At 41.3% G+C, this 23,054-nt stretch overlaps 1 protein-coding gene across 4 annotated transcripts in view; it reads left to right on the forward strand.

Moving 5' to 3' along the window:
- The window catches only part of LOC149234748 (uncharacterized), a 235,026-nt gene that overhangs the window by 79,140 nt on the left and 132,832 nt on the right, over positions 1 to 23,054 (forward strand). For all 4 annotated transcript variants that reach the window (XM_089371920.1, XM_089371919.1, XM_089371922.1 and 1 more), the window contains one exon: positions 21,067 to 21,259. In XM_089371920.1, coding sequence (XP_089228046.1) covers positions 21,067 to 21,259 — 193 coding nt within the window. The remainder of the gene's footprint in view (positions 1 to 21,066; positions 21,260 to 23,054) is intronic.

Here is a 23,054-nt window from a genome sequence, read left to right on the forward strand (position 1 = left end):
GACTACGATGAGACTTCCATTCTTGTCGCTAAATATGCATTGATTAAGGCAATTATTTCCATTGCTTCAAAGATGGAGTGGAGGATACATCAGATGGATGTGAAGACTGCCTTCGTCAATGGGATTATTGAGGAAGAGGTGTATAATGAGCAACCTCAGGGATTTGAGGTGCATGGGAGGGAGTCCCATGTATGCAAGTTGAAGAAGGCATTGTACAAACTTAAGCAAGCACCTCAAGCATGGTGCTCAACGATTGATGGGTACTTGCTTGGCTTGGGCTTCACCAAAAGTGAGGTGGATTCCAAGTTGTACTATGTACTTGTTGATGGTGAACCACTCATCTTGGTGCTCCATGTGGATGATCTCTTTCTAATGGGATTTGAGAGGCTCATAGAGATGTGTAAGGAGGACCTTTTACTTCAGAGTTTGAGATGAAAGGTGTTAGGATATTCTGACATATAGGAAATAGTTAAGTATAACTTGGTCTAGTGTAGAGTTAGGTAAAGTGTGTTTCTTTACTATGTAATTTTGTAATATACAATTTGACGGTCACGATATGTTCTAGACATGAAGTGATCCCACGGCTCATTCTCTCCTTGATATTACTGACACTTGATCCGTGGCTTAACACTTGATTCTGTGGGAACATACTATAGTTCGACTGCTGCACGTTTGATCCAAATGGAAATGGCATCAACCCATGGTATTCATTCACCCATGTTATTCATCCACCCATGGAATTTACCCATGGTATTGTAAGTGGCATCCACTCATGGTATTTATCCACCCATGGTATTGTTCCGCAATTTGGCGTTTCATCTTCTAGGGTTAGGTTTTGGGATGTTAAGGTTTTCCATTGTTTGGGATGTCAAAAGCTATGAGGATCAATGGTATCAGAGCAGTCTACGTTTTTTCTCTGTTTTTCTTTGCATGTCACCAACGAGGTCGGGATATAAGGAGTTGGGCTTGAACTGGTCGAACCTTTGCAAGACCAGCCTCACAAATCCTGACGACCTCCCATGGCAAATGAAAAGAAAGATGAGGGGGCAAGAGATCCTATCAAAATCTTGCTCGAAGAAGCCCTCGAGCGACAAAGGAACACGATGATAGACAACTTTGCCCAGATCCTTCAGCGGCTACCCAGGGGCGACGCATCAGCTTCCAACAACTACTCTGGAAATGCCACACCGTTTAAGGTACAAGTTAATTTTGAAATCCCCATATTTGAGGGTCAGATAGACGCAGATGTCGTCGATAAATGGTTAAATCTGCTAGAGGGTTATTTTTCTGTTCATGATTTTTCCAATCGGGAAAAGATTATTTTTGCTCTTCTCAAAGCAGCCCCCCACATCAAGGACTTGTGGGAAACCTACTACGAGCAGAAGGATGAAAGTACAGGATCACTGTTTTCAGCCGCACCCACTTGGAATTCATTCCGGGATGCCATCAAAGAGCAGTACTACCCTGTCGGAAGATATGAGGATCAATACATAAAGTGGACCACGCTGCGGCAGGGAAGGGACTAAGACGTGCCGAAGTTTACCAATATTTTCCATACCCTTCGCACAAAGTTGGGTATCAAGGATTCAGAGCAGCATTTGGTACTTAAATACCGCGCCTGCCTGCATAAGTACATCCAGGAATAAATAGAATTCCTGAACATCTCCTCGCTTGGCATGACATACCAATATGCCGTCAAGGTCGAGCAAAAGTTTAAACAGAAGAAGCGAGACTTTGGATCTGCGAATCCAAAGCAAGGGAAAGGTGCCCCAAACCGCAGAACAAAGGACAAAGCCAAGGCGGGGCGGCCCAAGAAAACCCGCCAAAGCTGCAAGTAAAGAACAATGTCGCCAAGCTAAAAAAGGACACGGGAAAGTGGTGTGAGTGCCATAAGAGCCCCACTCACAACACATGTGAGTGTCGGACCAAGCAGTTGCTGGTGGCCAAGTTGAAGGCTTCAAAATCAGATGCATTTTCCGACCCTGAGTCAGAACCCGACAAGGGGAATGGCAAAGAGAAGCAGATCATTGATGCAGAGCCCAGCGTCACTATTGCCACCGCCAAGATCCAAAAGAATGAGCCCGAAGACCCAGAGGAAGGGGAGCGTCTTTTCCACTCACGAATGTGGGTGAAGGGTTCACCGTTGCAATTCATTGTTGACAGTGGGAGCCAGAAGAACCTCATTTCAGCAGGGGTCATGAAGCAGGTGGGCGTAGTGACTACACCACACCTGCAACTGTATAGTATCGGGTGGCTTCACGAAGGGCAAGATCTCTGCGTTCACTAGCAATGCCGCATTCCCTACAACATCAAGCCCTTCACAGATGAGGTATTGGGTGATGTTACACCTCTGGATGTAACATCACCCAATACCTCATCTGTGAAGCTTTTCCACTCACGAATGTGGGTGAAGGGTTCACCGTTGCAATTCATTGTTGACAGTGGGAGCCAGAAGAACCTCATTTCAGCAGGGGTCATGAAGCGGTTGGGCCTAGTGACTACACCACACCTGCAACTGTATAGTATCGGGTGGCTTCACAAAGGGCAACATCTCCGAGTTCACTAGCAATGCTGCTTTCCCTACAACATCAAGCCCTTCACAGATGAGGTATTGGGTGATGTTACACCTCTGGATGTTTGTGATGTATTATTAGGCCAACCATACTTGTGGAGGTGACATGTTGTGTATGAGTCAAGGCCTCGCGCTATTATTATTTCTTTGGATAATTCATTATACAGGATACCGGAGGTAGCCCCACCTACCGCCACCTCTTTGGTCGCTGCTAAGAAAGGCAACACGTTCATCTCATAGACTGGAAGATTTATTTTCTGTCTGGTTTGCTCCCAAAGTAAGGGGAAGATCGTTGCCACATCCATGACCCCCACGAAGGGTTCCTCCACGCAGTAGCAGCAGTAGAGGGATACGGTCATGAAAGAACACAGGAACAACTTCTCCTCACCCATAGGGGAACCACACAAGTCTCAGGTGGGCGACAAAGTTTGGTTACATCTGCAGAAAGAATGCCTTACCAGAACACATCAGAAGCTCAGACCACTCCGATATGGGCCTTACACCATTAACAACGCTGTGGGAAACAATGCTTTGGAGCACAACATTCCCCCATTCCTTCGCTTGCACCGAGTGTTCAATGTGGACCGCCCTCTACCATGCTTCCTACCATTGCTGGACACATCAGAGATTGTAGAACAGTTCACCAGGGAGCAAGTTCAGTAGATGGAGGAACTCAACGCAATGGGGACCATTGCTTCCTAAGGGGGGAGGAATGATCCAGGTGGATGTTGGGGGCCACCCATCTATCCCACTTGGACCCCAACAACTGTCTCTTTCAGTTTTTCAGTTTCATAAATTGTAGCACAATTTACTATTTTTAGCAGTTTTTTGGGTCTTGAACTTCCGAAGCCATTTTGAGGCCCTAAATGATGTTTTTTGAGAAATCTGGGAGCAACATGGGTCCATGGACCGATGTCACTATTCCCAAAGTTGTAGTGCTCGGATAGATCTTTCTAACAAGCTATTGTACGCATCAAACGAAGATCGAGTGCCAAAGTTATGACCCCGGGAAGTTGATGTACCAACTTACCCAAAACGGGGCCCGCAATTTCGTGTTTTATCTTCTAGGGTTAGGTTTTGGGATGTTAAGGGTTTTCCATTGTTTCTCAACAATAAATAAGCCTTCGAGCCTCTTTGTAACACAGTTTAGAGGCATGTAGCCGCCACATCTCTTCTTAGAGATAGGCTACCATCGCGTTAGCTGGTTTATTTCCATTTCTGTTTGTAAGCATATTTCAGAATTTTACATTAATGAAATGATCTTAGGGGGAGGCCCTCAAGATCTAAAAGATTGCAATGCCAAAAGAAAAAGAGAAGAATGCCCAATGAACAAAACCACAAAGAAACTTTTTATTAAAATCGATAATAACTATAAAGGCTACATTGTGGCGGACCATGTCCTTTTACGAAATGCGAATTGTTACTTTTAGTATTTTTCAGTTACAATACCATGGGTCAATTCCATGGGTGAATGAATACCATGGGTGGATGTCACAATACCATGGGCAAATACCATGGGTGAATGAATACCATGGGTGGATATCACTTACAATACCATGGGTGGATAAATACCATGAGTGGATGCCACTTACAATACCATGGGTGGATGAATACCATGGGTTGATGCCATTTTCCATTTGGATCATTCCTCCCTCCTTAAGAAGAAATGGTCCCCATTGCGTGAAGTTCCCTCATGTGAAGCCTTTGTTGAATATGAAGAGCCACTGAAGAGAAGGGTTTTATGTGGTTAACCCATAACCATGATGAATAAAGATCCGAGGATAGAGATACCCTGTAATGCTTGTGACCAACTGTGAAACTGACTGTGTGCGGCCTAGCAAATGGACTTCGATGAAGTGTGGGTTTGTGGATGACCCATAACCATAATGAACGAAGATCTGAGGATAGAGATACCCTGTAATGCTTGTGACCCACTGTGATATTGATAGTGTGCAGCCTAGCAAATGGACTTCGATGAAGTGTGAGTTTGTGGATGACCCATAACCATGACAAACAAAGATCCGAGGATAGAGATACCCTGTAATGCTTGTGACCAACTGTGATACTAACAGTGTGCGACCTAGCAAATGGACTTCAATGACAAGGATTTTGTGCAGTTGACCCATAACCATGATGTGGGTTGTTGATGAAGTAGCAGGTGCTTACATAGCTTGGTGTGGGAGGACATGTCTCCAAATAACCCAAGCCGAATGCTGCTACGCTGAAACTGATAAATGTGAAACAAGTGCCTACTAAAGTGGGGTGGGAGGGCATGTCTCCAACGAGAACTTGCTCTAAATGTTGCTCCATAATTAAAATGGACATAACTAGGTCAATATAACTCAGAATATTTATTATAACCTATTTTTGGAAGCAAAAGGACCATTTTGCATCTTCCCATGTGATGGAAATCCTTATATGGACACCCTAGAATCTCCGATTTGCGCTGCAATTTTTTTCTGCCGTCACAAAAGTTTTGAAAATATAGTTGATTTTAAATGAGCGATATCTCCCACATCCAAACTCCGATTTGACCCCATTTTTTTTTTGAAATTGGGTGAATTTTCAAGAGGGGCTCAGATCTACAATCCTTTTTCTGAAATTCTACACAAAAACTTCAAAAAATGATAGGAGAGTCGCCGTCCACTAGTTGTTGTCAGAAAAACATTCTACAACATAGCTGATTTTAAATCAGCAATATCTCCCTCATCCAGACTCCGATTTGGCCAATTTCTTTTTTGAATTTTAGTATTTTTTCGCAAGGAATCCAAATCTGTTATTTGTTGTTGTAAATATTGTACCAAATGTTTCAGATTTGATCTGCAAACTCGCCGCCCAAAAAAAATTCCTACAAAAAAAATGAAAAAAAGAAAAATTCTTCCTACTTGGCCCAAGAAAGTGTTTTGTGAAGGTCGCAGCGCGTGCCTGAAGTTTGTTGAATATTGCTGCAAAAATTTGAAACTGAATTATGCATGAAACCCTCATTCCCATGGAATCGTAACCTCCTCTAATATCACTGATCCGAATCTTGGGGAGAGGCCCTCAAGATCTAAAAGATTGAAATGCCAGAAGAAAAAGGGGAGAATACCCAATGAACAAAACCACAAAGAAACTTTTTATTAAAACCGATAATAACTATAAAGGCTACATTGTGGCAGACCATCTGTTCTTTTACAAAATGCGACTTATTACTTATAGTAATTTTTAGTTACAATACCCGGGTCAATTCCATGGGTGAACGAATAACATGGGTGGATGAATACCATGAGTTGATGCCATTTTCCATTTGGATCAACGTTGTACACAATCTATGATGAAATGACACCGAATATCGATGTGCTATGACCTGTCGTGAAACACTGGATTCTTAGAGAGCTTTATGCAACTCTGATTATCACAATAGACACTAGTCACCTCCATCCTCTGCTTGAATAAGTTTACTAGCAGCTTCCGAAGCCATATAGCTTCGCACATAGCTGTGATGGTTGCCATATACTCTGCTTCTGCAGAGCTCAGTTCTACTGAGTTTTGATTCCTGCTACACCAAGAAACCATCCCTGATCCAACACTGAAGCAGTACCCGGAGGTACTTTTCCTGTCCACTGAATTGCCTGCCCAATCTGCATCTGTGTACCCATAAAGGCTGATGTCATCCCCTTGACTATATCTCAACCAATACTTGATTGTGTCGCGAATAAACCTCAGAATATGCCTTGCTGCTGACCAATGTACCCTCTTCGGCTCTACCATGAACTGACTTAGGGTATTGATTGTGAAGCAAATATCTGGCCTAGTGTTGACCAAATACATGAGAGACCCAATAAGCTGTCTATGCAAAGTGGGGTCGGCATCTTTGTCCTCTAATACATCTATATTCTTCTAGTTGGGTGTAGACATGGGTCTGCAGTCCTGCATTTTGAACCTCTTCAGAATATTTGTAGCGTATCTTCCTTGCCCAAGGAATATCTCCCCATCCTTCTGCCACACTTCCAATCCTAGGAAATAATGCATCAACCCTAAATCCTTCATGTCAAATTTTGTTGCCAGGTTGCTCTTATAGTCGTCTGTGAGCCTTGATGATCTTGTCAAAAAGAGATCATCCACATAAAAAACTGGAATGAGTGGCTCACCTTCCACCATCAAATAGTAAAGGTTGGGATTTGTGTCACTCTCAACGAATCCCATCTGCTGCAAGTAGCTGTCAATCCTATCATACCATGCCCTGGGAGCTTGCTTGAGCTTCTATAGAGCTTTCTTCGATTTGCACATGAGTGTTCCTCTCATGAGTTTCAAATCCCTTTGGATGTTCTATGTACACTTCTTCCTCTATCACCCCGTTCAAGAAGGCTGTCTTGATGTCCATCTGGTGAATCTGCCATGCCAGTGATATAATTGACCGGATAGAAGTGTATCTGGCAATTGGGGCGAAGATCTCTTCATAATCTATCCCTTCTTTTTGTGCATACCCCTTTGCCACAAACCTAGCCTTGTACTTTTCCACATTGTTGTTTGCCGCATATTTGATCATATAGATCCATTTAGAACCTACAACTGATTTACCTTTCGGCCGTGGCACTACCTCCCAAACATTATTCGTCATGATAAAACTATATTCTTCTACGATGGCATCTATCCACACTTGATGTTATGCGGCCTCCTGAAATCTGGAAGGTTCTGCAACCTGAGCCACCAACGTGTAATATCCTATTTTCGGGATATCCCTCAAACCCAAGCAAACTCCAACCAAACACGTCCAAATGATATAGTAACCAGGAAGCTCAAAGTGATAAAAATAACAATGGTGCAACATATAATAATGTAAACATGAAATAGAAGCAGATACTCTAGAAATGCAGAGAGAAATGCTAAGCCATTTTATTATACTGAGTAATGGAATGAGTATAGGAGGTGATCAGAAAGATGGCACCTCGACTTGCACAAGGCAAGTGAAGAAATACACTCAGAATAGCAAAGGAATGGCCTCTCTCTGAACTGCGTCCAAGCTGCTGGAGAACTGTCGTGCTACTGCTGGAATCAAATGAGGATTTGGCGCTGTTCCCCTCCTCAGAAAATGTTGAAACTCTGGAATCAGACTCTACTCAAGAAACCCAGAAAAACCCAGAAAGCTTTTCTAAAATAGCCGACCCCCGAAAATAACCCCCTTGGGGATCTACGATGTCCCTCAAGGCTCGCACTGCTACTGAATAGAATCCACCAGAACTCAGCCCGAAACTCTGCCAAAATCCTCCAATATGCAAGCGCTGATCCCTTGCTCAATCTCCCAGCTCAAATCCACCACAAAACCCCAATCCAGAACTACCTCCAAAAGAATTGTGTCCCTCTCTCTCAAGACTACGCAGTCCTCCAATACTCAGCTCCTCCTCAATGCCAAAGATAATACTACCGCAAAAAGACTGCTGAAACTACCTTGCCCGAGTAGGCACTCGAAGTCCCCCGGGGCTAAGGGTGAGATCTCCGAATGGGGACACTTAGTGCACTAAACAGTGCTGCAGACAGGGTAAACAACTAGTGTGCTCCAACTCGAAGTGACTAGCTCAAATGCTCATAATCGAATGCCAAAATGAGGAGGCTCCTCTCTCCTTTATAACGTTGGCCCCTCTCAAACCCTAAAGCCAACCTTCTCCAACGTAGCCCCCCCTCTTGCCACGTGTTCCTATCCATCTGCGCAGTCCCTCCAAGTGTCTACGTGGGCCCCTCCTCTACGTGGTCCTTTGGCCCCCCTTGGCTCCCAGTTAAGTTACAACGTTGTGCTACTAGGGAGTGACTTTATTCTAAAAGTGAGTTATGTCACCCTTTACTCACCTTTTTATTCATAACTAACTATAGAAGGCAAATTTGAGCAAAAATCGATTATTCCAATTAGACATGGTTAATTAGGAATATTACACAACGCTTGGTACTTGTCAAGCTGTCTGTGCTATCTTTTGTTCGTCCTAGGAGTTCTAATAAACTCCTCTGCATCTCTTAATGTCTGACAAAGCTTTCTGTTGGCTCGACCACTAGCTATGGGAGGTTCAACCAATTCCTCCTCATCCTGCCTCTGCTACTCAAACTGCTAAGGACTCCCTGAATTTCTTGTACTGGAACAAATACTGGTACTGTTGAAGAATGTGACTAGGTTCGGTCTTCATACAAATGTAATATATTTGTCAAAAGAAAGCAAAAGTAATTTTTATTATTGACTTGTTAAAGCATGGGTTTCATGCTTGGGTCATATGTATAGGTCAAGACTCCATTGTAGGCTTTAGGTTATTGTCTAAGTCAATTTGTGAAGAGTCCTCCATCCATCAAAGTCTCCTTGCTGTTGAAGGAATCTCTATCAAGTCGGCTTCCACAAAGTGATCACATGCTGGCCTATATATACACAACTATTCAAATGTTCATGTCGGCTCAATTATATTGGAGAACCATTATATATTCAAGCATTGGATCTTCGCATAACAACATAACATAAGTTTGCATTTCAGAGAACAAGTTTCGGTGATATGACACAACTTACTAGCTCAGATCTCAGAGAAGGTTGCGGTGAAGTTTGGGTGATCTCAGTGGAAAACTTTGGTTGATCTCCAAAATAATTTCGTGACATTCACAACATATAGAATACAGATTACAGTGGAGACAGTTCAGTGATGTATCATAGTGACTCGATGCTATTTGTGTATCACAGTTTTGGTGCTACTACAATGATCACATTTCGGTAATAGTACAATGATGTATTTCGGTGCGATCTCATTGCTACCATAGTGATTATCTTGGTGATGTAGACTCGGTTCTTTGGTATCTCGGTGATATCTTATGGTTATCACAATGATAAGTTCATTGTCATTGCAAGGATCAAATGATGAAGAAGAATGAGAAGGTTGACTTGAGGGATTGAGGTAATCTCGAGTCTAAGTTGTAAGGGTCTTGGTCGTCTCATCTTGAATCTACTAAAGGAAGAATTTTGACTGGGTTTTCCCTTAGAGTGGGATTTTTCCCTGGCAGCGTGCTTACATCTTGTGTACTCTTTTATTTGTTGCTTGGAATTAGTCTTGATGATAAGAAAAGATAAATCAAAAGAACTAATAATAAAAACAAAAACATCATAAGATAATGTCATTAATAAGAGAAATCATTTAACTACCACTCAGATTTCTCAACAGGTATTGGTCACAATATTCGATCCTTGTGACTATCCTCCAGCTTGTCCCACTGGCTGCCCTTGCTGCTGAACCAAAGGAGCTTCTGCTGACTGATTTTGATCACCTATAGGCATCTTACGAGATCTTCGGAAAGCTTTGTCCTCCATGAACTTCACGTCTCGCCTTATTACAATCTTCATATTGCTAGGAATGTGCATTCTGTATGCCTTTGAGGTTTCCCTGTACCCAACAGAGAACCCCTTCTCTGCAGTCTGATTCAGTTTGGTACGTTTATCATCTGGCATGGGGAAATAAGCAATGTTGCCAAAACTTGTGAAGTGGCTAACCTCTGGCTTCTTCCCTGTGAAGACTCCTTTTGGTGTTTTCTTTCCCAATGCTCTATGAGGAGTCTTGTTTTGAATATATATTGCCGCGTTACATGCTTCTACCCATAGAAATCAGGGCAGATGCCAGCCGTGTTTTCCCGGAGAGTGGGGTTTTTCCCTGGCAGCGTGCCTACACCTTGTGTACTCTTTTATTTGTTGCTTGGAATTAGTCTTGATGATAAGAAAAGATAAATCAAAATAACTAGTAATAAAAACGTAAACTTCACAAGATAATGTCATTAATAAGAGAAATTATTTAACTGCCACTCAGATTTCTCAACAGGTACTGGTCACAGTATTTGATCCTTGTGACTGTCCTCCTGCTTGTCCCATTGGCTGCCCCTGCTGCTGGACCAAAGGAGCTTTTGCTGATTGATTTTGATCACCTGCAGGCATCTCACGAGATCTTCAGAAAGCTTCGTCCTCCATGAAATTCACGTGTCGCCTTACTACAATCTTCTTGTTGCTAGGAATGTAGATTCTGTATGCCTTTGAGCTTTCCCTATACCCAACGAAGAACCCCTTCTCTGCAGTCTGATCTAGTTTGGTACGTTTATCATCTGGCACGTGGTAGTGAACAATGCTGCCAAAACTTGTGAACTGGCTAACTTCTGGCTTCTTCCCTGTGAAGACTCCTTCTGGCGTTTTCTTTCCCAATGCTCTATGAGTCCTGTTCTGAATATATATTGCTGTGTTACATGCTTCTACCCATAGAAATAAGGGTAGATCCTGGTCATATAACATAGGCTTTGAAGCTCCAACAATGGTTCCATTTTTCTGCTCTGCTACACCATTCTGTTGTGGATTATATGGAGCTCTCCATTCTCTCTTGATGCCTTCCTTCACACAAAAATCTGTGAAGTCCTTATCAATATATTCTCCACCATTATCTGAGCGAAGCACCTTGATCTTCTTCCCTATTGCATTCTCCATGAGAGCTTTAAACTCTTTGAAATGATCGAAGACCTCATCTTTGGTCTTTAAGAAGTAGATCCAGGTTTTACTCGTATGGTCATCAATAAAGGTGATGAAATATTCGGCACCGCTGAGAGCTCTAGTGTACATCTGGTTGCAAATATATGAATGTATGAGTCCTAACACTCCATTAGCTCTACTGTCACTTCTTGGAAATGCTGCCTTAGCATACTTCCCAAGTATGCATCCTCTGCACACATCATCGTGTTCCATGCCAAGTTTTGAAATCCCTGTTACCATTCCTCTGAGTATCCTGAGTGTTCCATAGTGTAGATGTCCCGTTCTCCTATGCCATAACTCGTTCAACTCCTTCCCACTACTACTGTCACTGCCTATTAGTGCCATTGGAGAATCAATATGTAATCGGTACAATCTGTTACTTCGAATTCCAATCTGTCTTACCTTTTTCCAGTTTGGGTGTTTGACATACACTTTCTTCCCTATGAAGTGAATATCATACCCCTTTTCCTGTAATTGGGATATTGAAATCAGGTTCATACCCAATCTTGGCACATGCAATACATCTGTAGCGTTGGTGCTTGCTCCTAACTCCCTCTGAAAATCTATGCAACCTCTCCCTACTGGAGTACATTTCGTTCTGCTTCACATAGTAATTTGGAAGTCCATCAACTCCTCTTTGTAGCTAGAGAAATATTCTCTAACCCTTGTCATATGAGCTGATGCTCCACTGTCTATATACCAGACTCCTTGTGAAGCTGATCCTGCTAAGCAAGAAAATTCGTCCTCCAATCTGGAAGACAAATCTGGAGTCTCCTGAATGTTACCTTTGTCCATGGTTATGCTTAAAAATTTATAGTGTGCTATTCCTCTTTTCTGTTAAAAATATGCAATTGCGGTCAAATTGCACTTTGGACTACTCATTTGATGGAGATGATGATGGCATTGAGTTCCCCTTTTTGAGAGGACCAAAATCGATCTAAAGATCACCTCATTCAGACAAGCAAAAGTTGGTTTTTGATTTTGTGCACCCACCGATGGATATTGGATCAGGTCGGCTTCACCCGCATGCACACTTGGACAAGTCGGCCTCAACATCAAGTGGACATTGTTGGACACCCCTAGAAGCCTATAAATACAAGTGACCTTGAGGCTCATTTCATCATCATAACAACAAGCATCTTCTTCTCTTCTATTTGATTTGGTTTGGTACATTGGTGAAGGAAAAGGTCGTAGGGAGGTCCCAAGTCTTAGATCCAAAGGTAGCACAAAGTTAGGGTTTTTGTTCTGGACGCTGGCACAACACTAGGGAATTTCATCCCTGGATGCTGGCATGCCATGGGCAAGAGAGCTTTTAGGAAGCTATAGTCGCTCTCATGCTAACTTGATGAGAGTGTCTAGGGGTTTGACTATAGTTGACCATCCTCTAAAATTTTCTGAGGCTGTCTGAAGTTTGAATCAAGTTGTCTTTGATATATTCTACTACTCTAAACTGGTTTCGGAAGTTGTTGGGTTATCTTATCGATTATATTGTATTGGGCTCATTTTACTCTTTGCTGAACTTTTTATGGTACTCTAATAGAAGAAGAATTTGAAAGGGTTTCCCCCTTGTGGGTTTTTCCTTGGTCTTAGACCAAAGTTGGTGTCTCTTGTTGATGTGCTAATTGTCTTCTTTGTCGTTGTATATATTGTTCTATCTTCAATTATTTTTGATGAATGGAAAGACTAATTGTTATTGGAAATGTTGCTAATATTGCTAATTGAAGTTTGGAATTGGGCTAAAGTAATTGATACAACATAGAACAATCTGAAAATTAACATTTTCCACCCTGACGTGGGCTTTTGCTCTAGCAAACTGTTGCAAAACCCTCTGCGTCCAGCTAGAGATCTGCCCAATGAAGGTACTGAGCTGCTCCCTTTGCCTCTGGAATCACTCGATTTGGAAGGATCGAATTTTTATGCCCATCTCAAAAAATTTGTTCTTTCCTCGAGCAATTCGGCCCCTTGGAAACATACTGCGTTGCCTTTGGGAATTTCTACCTGCTGCTTTTGTTGAGAAGCGAAATTCCTTTCCTTTGTTTTCTTGAGCTCTTTGGCTAATCAACTGTGCTTTGATACCATGTGAAATTTTTATCTATTGCGGCAACTAGAAATTATTCTTCTATCTGAAAATTTAATTGTGCAGTTGATTTGTTACGAAAAACAACGAATAAAATCACAACTGCAATTTTCACCATAAAAACACTGTGGAAAATAAAATATTGAAATATGAGAAATGTGAAATTTCATGAAACCAATAATTCCTACTGCAGAAACTGATGATATTTCTCCTACTTGTTAGATTTACATGAACAAGTTATTTGCAGTTTCCTACGTCAAACATTGAAATACATACACTGCAGCCTACAACATATAAATAATATGCTGAAACAAGAAACTGAATAAGAGAAAGATACAACACAAATGACAGTTGTTTTTGGACAAATGTCTTTGGAAAAACCCAATGCTGGAAAATCGGTGCAACAGATTTGAGGGTTTTTATTATTACGCAGAAGTTATTTCTGAATACAACCTCTGGATGCCTTGCTGGCAATCCAGTACAAAGAATATCACTTAGAGGAATAAATTTGTGAGATTACCTCACTCTACACAGCAAGTCTTTGTTGATTCGGCAGCTAAACCAACGAGTTCCTCGGCTACTTCTATGCTGCCCCTGCGTGGGTTTGCATCAACCTCTAAGGCACAACGTCACCTCTGCTGGGAATCGATTTGCTCTCAGGAGCTGATTCCAGCCCTCCCAGCTCAGAACGTCAACCTCCTCAGCGAATTTCAGACCTCTACGTGGAAGGCTTCTGCGTTGCTGTGGGTCCTGCGTGAGCCCTTCCTGGCTCTGTGTCACCCTCTTTGCCAATTGCGCTGCCTCCTCTGTGTCCTCTGCCTCTCTGCTAAGTATTCTTAGCTCCGGAGAAGATCCTCCAGCCAAAACTCTCTCTGCCCCTCTTTGCGTGATCAATACGAAATCATTGTGCTGCCTCTAGCTTTAGCAATTCGATCTGATTGATCAGCTCTCTGTGTGTCTTCCAAATGACCCCCAAGCCTCCTTAAATAATCTTCTCATTGACATTCAACGACTCAGATTAGAAGCTAATCAATGGCTAAGATCATTTCTGCTTGATCCTCGTCTTCTTCTAGAAGTTACACCCACAGTTAGATTAATACCCATTAATTATTTGAATTTCCTAAGTTTAGACTTAGGGACCCATTAAAAATAATTAATTATTTTAGTAATACTATCTCCGGGTGGAATTTCCCAAAACGCTTTCTGGGTTCTTTGGAATGCATGTGCCCAAACCTCCCTGCAAAATTTGAGACTTAGAGCACATCCGATGCTACCAGAAATCAACAAGAAATTCCAGCACAAACAAGAATTTTGGCAGTTATTTTTGGACAATTGTCCCCCAAAAAACCCAATGTGGGAAAATTTGTGCAACAGATGAAGGTTTTATTATTATTCTTCAGCAACAATTCTGAGTACAATAATTTAGATGCCCAATTGGAAATCTAATATGAGGAAAATACTGGCAAAATTATCATGAGAATTTTCTCTCACCCCACAACAATATTTTGCCTCCGAAATTGCCTCCCTAGCCTTTGTGCTGAGCTCCCTTCGTCACCCTCTGCGTAGAGCTTACGCTGGCCCTATGAGAAATTTCGGCCTTCCTTCCTTTGCTTCTTCTGGCGACTGGAAACCTTCCTCCGAAATGCTGCTGCCCTCCTCTTCCACCTACTACTCACCCTTTGGCTCTATCTTCTCTGCTGAGCTGTTGCTACTGAGAAAATTGAATTACCTGGGCAACTGAGTATCTACACTGGTATATTCTCCATCAGCACGTCGACCTCCTGTTATAATCCACTATTGGAGCACCAAATACCAAGATTAGAATTTAATCAATGGCTACGATCATATCTGGATCGATCTGTGTGAGTTTTTAGATGATTCTCACCTTATCTCAATTAATACTGATTAATTAAACATATTCACTAAGTTTAGAGTTAGGAAATATTTAAAAAAAATTAATAATCTAATTGAGACACTTCTAGGTGGAATTTCCAGAAACGATTTCTGGGTTTTGGATATCTCATGTATTCTAGCCTCTCCATCAAATTTCGTGGCCGGAACACATCCGATGCTACAAAAACTAACACCTAACCCATTCTTTACGCCGAATCCACCCACCAATCAATGTCCAAAAGTGCCGATGAGAAATAAGGAAAATTACTCAACTATACCAATGAAAAACCATACCTTTGTGGTCAGAAGGCCCACTTTCAAACATACATTCATGGCAAGTGGTAGAGGGACCACATGGCCAGCTAAGGTGTTGGAGAAAATGGCATATCGAACTATTTGACGGCTTCAAGGCGCTGTTGGCTGCTGGATGAGGACCATCTAGGAGAAACATTTTCTCCTATATACACTACCCACAGGTGGTGGGTAACAATACTTAAAATATTGTTGGCTACCTCCCCAACCAATCTTGTATATTGCTAGTTTGAACACAACTAACATTAGTTTCCACTTGTTGAATTGCTTGTTAGTAATGCTAGAAGATTCTCCATCAAATTAGCTCCATTATATCAATTGTTTACATGTTCCCATGTAAGGTATTGTGCTAAATACTTGAGATGGAATCAATGTTTTTTTTGGACTAACTCAAGTGACAAAATGTACTTAATAAAAATCATATGTGATCATCATGATTTTTATTAAAGGTATATGAATTACCATTTGCTTCATTAAGCTTGTATTTTGTTTCCATTTCATATCTAGCAGAAACGAACCTGTTTGCTTCCTCAGAACTAGAAAGAATGTGTAAGTTTCTTTTTCAATTTTTCTTTAAAATATGTTAAATGATTTCTTGATTGATTTTACTGTTCCCCAACCCAAACAATTATTTCCTCTTTCCAATTTTAGAAATAGAATGTTTTTTTTTTTATTGGTTCTGAGATAATAAGCCTATTCTTAGGAAAATTGTTATATATTAAGATCAAGAGTCTAATACCAGCCTAAAGAGGGGTCATTACAAAGAGCAAAAATGTATCAATTAGGTGTTAAAACTGCAAGTTTTTGGTAGCATCGGAAGTGATCTAGCCTTGAAAATTGGTGGAGAGGCTAAGGCACATGTGTTCTAAATAACCCAAAAACCGTTTGGTGAAATTCCACTCGGACTGTATTTTATTAAAATAATTAATATTTTTAATGGAGTTCCTAAGTCTAAATTGAGGGAAATTAAAATATTAATGGGTAGTAATCAAAATATGGGTGAGAATGATCTAGAAGGCGGATCAAATCATGTTTTAATCTTAGCCGTTGATTAGAGACTTAACCTTGGTTGTTAAAGTCTCAACGAGAAAAGTATAAGGAAGATTGGGGTTCATTTAGAAACACACAGAGATTGAGGAAATCGATTTTATGAGGTGAGAATTTCTTAGGAGGAAAATCGATTGGGGAGATCTTGTAGCAAAGGAGTAGTGAGATTTCGGGAGGACTTTCCAGAGAATAAAAGGTGGAGAAAGGACTTAAGACGTCTAGAGAAGGGCTGGCGCTGGCCTACGCAGTGCTGATGCAAAGGCAATGCTGTCAGTGAGGGGAAGTCAAGTTTCTACAGAGGGAATTCGAAGTTCAGTTGCCGGAAGCTAGGGTGTGAGACTGGAGGCAAGAAAGTCGAATTCTCAGCGAGTAGAAGATCCAGAGCAGAGAGGCAGCGTAATACCCAAGAGAGGTGACGTAGAAGCTGCCCAAGGTGACATAGTTTGATGCAGAGGGCATCAGAAGGTGACACAGAGCCTCCCAGAGCTGAGGATCAGTCACCAATTCTCTAGTGACAGGGTGAGATTATTTCACCAGTCTTTTTTCCAGTATTTTCCCTATAAAGGATTGCTAGTTGAAGCATCCTAGATTTGTATTTAGAATTTTCTCCTGCATAATAATAAGCCCTCAGAGTTGCTGCATCGATTTCCCCGCATTGGGTTTTTCCGGGGACTATTTTGTCCAAAAAAAATTGTGTCCTATGTATCTTGTTCTTTGCTCAGTTTCCTTGTTTCATTCAAATCAAATTTAAGTAGTGTAGGCTGCAGAAGTAATTTGCTTCAGTATTCAGAAGAATAACTTGATGAATGTAATTAAAATCAAGTAGGTGAAGTAGATTCAAATTTGCTGCAGTAGGGGTTCCTTGAGGATTAGGAATTTTCACATTATATCAAAGCATTGATTTTGAAACAGGGAAGAGCAGATCCAGCACTGAGTAGAGAGGCCGAAAGCTGCACTTGGCAGCACTTTGAATCCCCTTGAAGGGATTGTGCAGTCCTTGCTGGGAAGTAGAGATTCCAAGGAAATCTCTCTCTGAGAGAGTTGACAGAGAGGTACGATTTCCAGCTCGTGAGTTTGCAGAGGTAGAGGGAGTGATGCAAAGCATCAACTCAGTGCTTGAAGGGCGCAGTTTCTTTCGGGGCAAAAATTTGTCGGAAAAGAACGAAGATACATAGAAGGGGAATTTTCTCCTTAGAGAACTTTTCACCAGAAAGTTCGAATTTCTCACTTGTTGAGCAACTGAGCAGTGACTAGAGGAGTCAATTCGACAGATGGGTGAGATGGCATCGCATGAGCTCAGAGATCAGGATAGGTTTGAAGGTGCTTCCAACTATGTCATATGGAAGACTAGAATCTTAGCTGTTTTGGAAGAATACGATCTCGAAGCCTACATCAAGAGTGTTGTGGCTGTTCTCGCTGACAATGATCAAAGGAAGAAGTACAAGGCTGAGTAGGGAAGGTGAAGAGGCTCATTCTCGATGGAGTTCGAGATCATGTGGGCTCACACTTGCAGGGCAAGGATACAACCTGAGAGATATGGGAAGCCTTGTCTTCATTGTATGAAGGCTCTTTCGAACAACGAAAGATGTACCTAGAACAGAAGTTGCAGTGGACATTGATGCAGAAGAGAGAAGGAGTTAACTCCTATCTTCAACGTCTTCAGGACATTAGAGACCACCTTGTTGCAGTGGGGTCCACTCCTTAGTCAACCGCGATGGTGAGGATAGCCCTGAATGGAGTCTTAGATGAATGGCAAGTCTTCGTCCAAAGCATATTGGGCAAGGAAAGACTACCCTAATGGGAGGAGATGTGGGTAGCTCTTCAACAAGAGGAATTAAGGAGGGACCTGGTTAAGGTCAACCTCAATGGCAGCAGTGGGAGTGGCATGAAGACCAAGGAGGAGGAAGACAATGCAACTCTAGCATCAAAGGGACCTTAAGCAGAAGTGAAAGAAGGCCATTTTGAAGGTGCAATGGGCCACTTTGCATCCTAGTGTCGTTTGAAGCATAAGGATAAGGATGAGAAACATGATCCTAAGGTTGCTCCAGCAAAGATTGACGAAGATGAGTTTACTATGAATGCCCACGCATCTCCAGGAGGGAGATGGGGCGATATTGATCATTAGTCGGGAGGACTACATGTGGATAGGATCCTTGAGGAGTTCACCTCTTGGATCAATTCCTTGCTACGGGAGCCCAAGATTCAACAGTAGCGAGATGGACTTAGTGTCAGATGATACAGTGGATTGTTTGAAGAGACAAATGCGGTAGCCAGAGACCAGAGACTGATCAACGCAGAGCAAAGTTGGTAGCAGTGAAAATGGCACAGTGCAGAAGTCACCAGCAGCGCAGAAGATTCAGAGGGTCAGAGACTAGAGCAATCAGATTCCAACATTCATGGTATTATGCTGAACACAGTTAAGTTCAGTTAATTTTGGATGTTTTCCAGTTGCTTCTCTCAGCAACTGAGTTGCAGTACGAATGCAGTGTTAGTTGTGGCAGTGTTAGTCGCATAGCAGATGCAACATTTGAGAGGGAGTTGTAGTACAGATGCAATAGTGGCAATGGCAGTGTCATGGAAAGCAATATAGTAGCAGCAATAGCACAATGTTGGTGGCATCAATAGTGCAAAAAGGAGGTGCTTCAGAGACCGAGGAACATGCAGTTGGACATTGTTTCTAGAGCACTTTCCTCGCTAAGAGGGAGTGTTAGTTTTTGGTAGCATCGGAAGTGCTCTAGCCTTGAAAATTGGTGGAGAGGCCAAAGCACATGACTTCTAAAGAACTCATAAACCGTTTGGTGAAACTCCACCCGGATTGTATTTTATTAAAATAACTAATATTTTTAATGGAGTTCCTAAGTATACACTTAGGGAAATTAAAATATAATGGGTATTAATCAAAATATGGGTGAGAATGCTGTAGAAGGCGGATCAAGTCATGTTTTAATCTAAGCCGTTGATTAGAGACTCAATCTTGGCCGTTGAAGTCTCAATGAGAAAAGTATAAGAAGGAGGCTTGGGGTTCATTTAGAAACACACACAGAGAGATTAAGGAAATCAATTTTCTGAGGTGAAAAGTTATCAGGAGGAAAATCGATTGGGGAGATCTTGCAGCAGAGGGGTAGTGAGATTCCGAGAGAAGGACTTTCCGGAGAATACAAAGCAGAGAAAGGACAAAAGACGTCTAGAGGAGGGTTGACGCTAGCCTACACAGAGGCAACGCAGTCAGTGAGGGGAAGTCGAGTTTCTGCAGAGGGAATTCGAAGTTCAGTTGCCAGAAGCCAAGGTGTGAGACTGGAGGCAAGAAAGTCGAATTCTCAGCCAGTAGAAGATCTAGAGTAGAGAGGCAGCGTAATACCAAAGAGAGGTGATGTAGAAGCTGCCCAGGGTGACTCAGAGGCCATTAGAAGGTCACGAAGAGCCTCCCAAAGCTGAGGATCAGTCACTGATTCTCTAGTGACAGGGTGAGATTATTTCACCAGTCTTTTGTCCAGTATTTTCTCTGTAAAGGATTGCTAGTTGAAGCATCCTAGATTTGTATTCAGAATTTTCTCCTGCATAATAATAAACCCTCAGAGCTGCTGCACCGGTTTTCTCGCATTGGGTTTTTCGGAGACTATGTTGTCCAAAAATAACTGTGCCCTATGTATCTTGCTCTTTGCTAAGTTCCCTTGTTTCATGCAAATCAAATTTATGTAGTGTAGCCTGTAGAAGTAACTTGCTTCAGTATTCAGAAGAATAACTTGATGAATGTAATTAAAATCAAGTAGGTGAAGTAGATTCAAATTTGCTGCAGTAGGGGTTTGTTGAGGATTAAGAATTTTCACAAAAACAGGGAAGAAAGTATTTAAATCTAGTTTCTTTCATATTTTCAAAATTAAAAATGGGATTCTGTTCTGAGCTGTACTGAGTATGGGATTCTGTTCTGAGCCATACCAAGTACTTTCCTACAGCTTGACAATAACAAGAAGATGGAATATGTAACACCAACTTTCAAAACACTTACACACCTTAATGCCAACGTCCTGGGGATGTTATCATCCTTGAGCTCTCAAAAACATTCAGTTCCAATTTTTAGAACCAAACATTTCAATATTGTAAAAAATTAGCAAACTGCTCTGTTCAAATCAGAAATTGTGTGCTGTATATCTACAACTGTTGTTGTAAAACAGATCCTTTTGTGGACATTTGTCTGATTTTGTTTCTTTAGTGGTAGAGAAAGGTCATCTATGATATAGCTGGAGCACAATCTTATTTGTGTTTTATTTTAACAAACCATGGGCATTACCCTTAGGTTGATTGAGTCATACTGCTCTCTCTTGTCAATCTTTACTGTGACCTATGCCTACTATTCTTATGGTTACATCTAGAACTTGATTATTCCTTCTTTTTTTTTTCGTTTTTATCTTTGGGACATTGTGTAACATACATGCAGTGGCAACTAACATTCTCTCAGAAATTTCTGATTTTCCATGGATCTTATTTTAAAGGTTTTCCACTGATTGTTTACCATTAACATTCAATTCTGATGCGATGAACTGTTATTTATTGAGTTCACTGTAGGTGAATACTTATGATTTATACCAATGCTATGGGCTGCATTATTGGAATATGCATGCCGCAAAGTGGTAAATGATACATCAAACTATTTCTGTGGAGCAGGTCCATCTGCTCTGCCTGATGTAGGTGGTGAACATAATGCACAACCATCAAATGGCTGGAAGGGTGTTTTTAGCATTGCAACATACAGGCCTTACTTCAATGTGGACACATACGTTGTGGTTGAAAGAATTATTGGTTCACTGTATCCACACAAAGGAGACTTCATTAGAACGATTGCCGATAATCCTGATATGTAAGTTCACTTCTAAGCAATGTTTCTATCAGATTCTGCAGTGAATGTAGATATTTTTTGCATGATCAAAGTGTACACAGACCTGTTCAACTTAAATGATTTTTTATATATTTTTCATTCTCTTATTTAAACGGAAATGTTGGTTTTTTTCCCTATAGTGTATGATATGTGGGCATAGTCATCTAAGCATAAGGAATTATATCTTTTAAAATTCTAGGTTTAAGGAATTTTTTCACCAAATTCTAGGTTAGCAAACATCATTATTTTGCATTTTGTCAATGTCTGCAGCTGCAGTTTGGTTTCTGCATCTTTTATATGACTTCCTTAGAAGCTCATATTGCAGCTGGCCTCTCATGATTGCTGTAGCAAAATGCATGCTATCTGATCTTCTACGATGTTGGGACCTATTTCATACCCAAAACACAACCTCAAAGAAGAGAGTGATAATCATAGTGTTGGCATGTATGCATGCCTATCAACCAACTAGGGTAAGTGATGACTAAATCCAGCATTTCCTGCATACCATTACACCTACAGGAAAATTGTGTCGCTGGCCAAACCTCTCACCCTACTCCTCCAATGGTTGGCATCATATGGTCACCCCTAGTGCATATACACTGAAAGATAACTTACATGTGATCCCTCTTAAAGCTCGGCTCATTTTATAACCTAGATGGATTTCTGTTACCTTGACATGTAGTAAATACTTGTAACATAACCATATACATATACATTAAAGTCCTGAGCAAATGCTTTACCCATCAGAGTAGATAATATGCAGACATATAACTCGTGCTTACCATTTCCACAAATTAATCGTCCTGTAACTTTGTAGACCTCACTAAGATCATCATTGATGTTGTGCTCAAAATGCTGTCCAACTTAATACATCACCTTAAAGTATAATTTCCTTCGGCTTGTAAGGATAAAATTGCATGCAGCAATCGGAGCCTGGGGATTTCTAATTATGGACACAACTAAATAGTTGTGTGTAGCATTTTAAAATAACCATTGTTCCATGAAGATGTGTGCTCCAAGGTGGGGGCACGCTACCCACGCTCCTGGATAGGGGAGCACCTAGGGAAACATTTCCCCACGTCCCCCTTTTGGGGAAAATTGGGGAAACATAGGGCGAAACATTTCCTCAATGTAAGGTATGTGTTTCCCCAAAAGGGGTGCTTGTGGGCGTCCCCCATGAATTTTGCCTAAAAACAATAAATTATAATTTATGAGTGGGGAAGCTTGATATTCAACCCTAGGGCCGTACTAATGCTATGTAATTAATGGTAATGTTAAATTCTTGAAGTAAAGAGAGTCCTTTTACTTAAAAGTTAAATTTTTAGCATTACCATTAATTGTTTCAAGATGTTTGAGAGTGGTTCCAACCTCACTGGATTTCACATGGAGAAAGTAAAATTTTAGATCCCTCTCAAAATTTATTGAAATTTGGTAGAATTGGGAGGTATTCTCACTTGCCCTTGGTGCTAGGCTTGTGAGAAAGAAACACTCATAAGATGAGATTTTATGAGTGTGTGGGCTTAGATGCATGGTATTTTGATGACCCATGGTATTCTAATGACACATGGTATTGCACCCTATGGAAAAATATAGATAAGAAGCCAATGGAGAGGCTTAAAGGCATTCATGGAGAAGATAATATTGTAGCATTCTTCTTGATGGGAAATCATAGACTTGCATTTAAGGCAACATGGTTTTCTTCTAGGGCATCTTTTCTATGGTGAAAAGGGCCAACGTTTTTAGATCCCTTGAGGCGAGAAGGATGACGCTAGATTAG

The sequence above is a fragment of the Pinus tabuliformis genome, chromosome 8 (assembly GCF_031772625.1).
Source record: "Pinus tabuliformis cultivar Carrire ecotype Pingquan chromosome 8, CPIR1, whole genome shotgun sequence".
Classification (NCBI taxonomy): Eukaryota; Viridiplantae; Streptophyta; class Pinopsida; order Pinales; family Pinaceae; genus Pinus; species Pinus tabuliformis.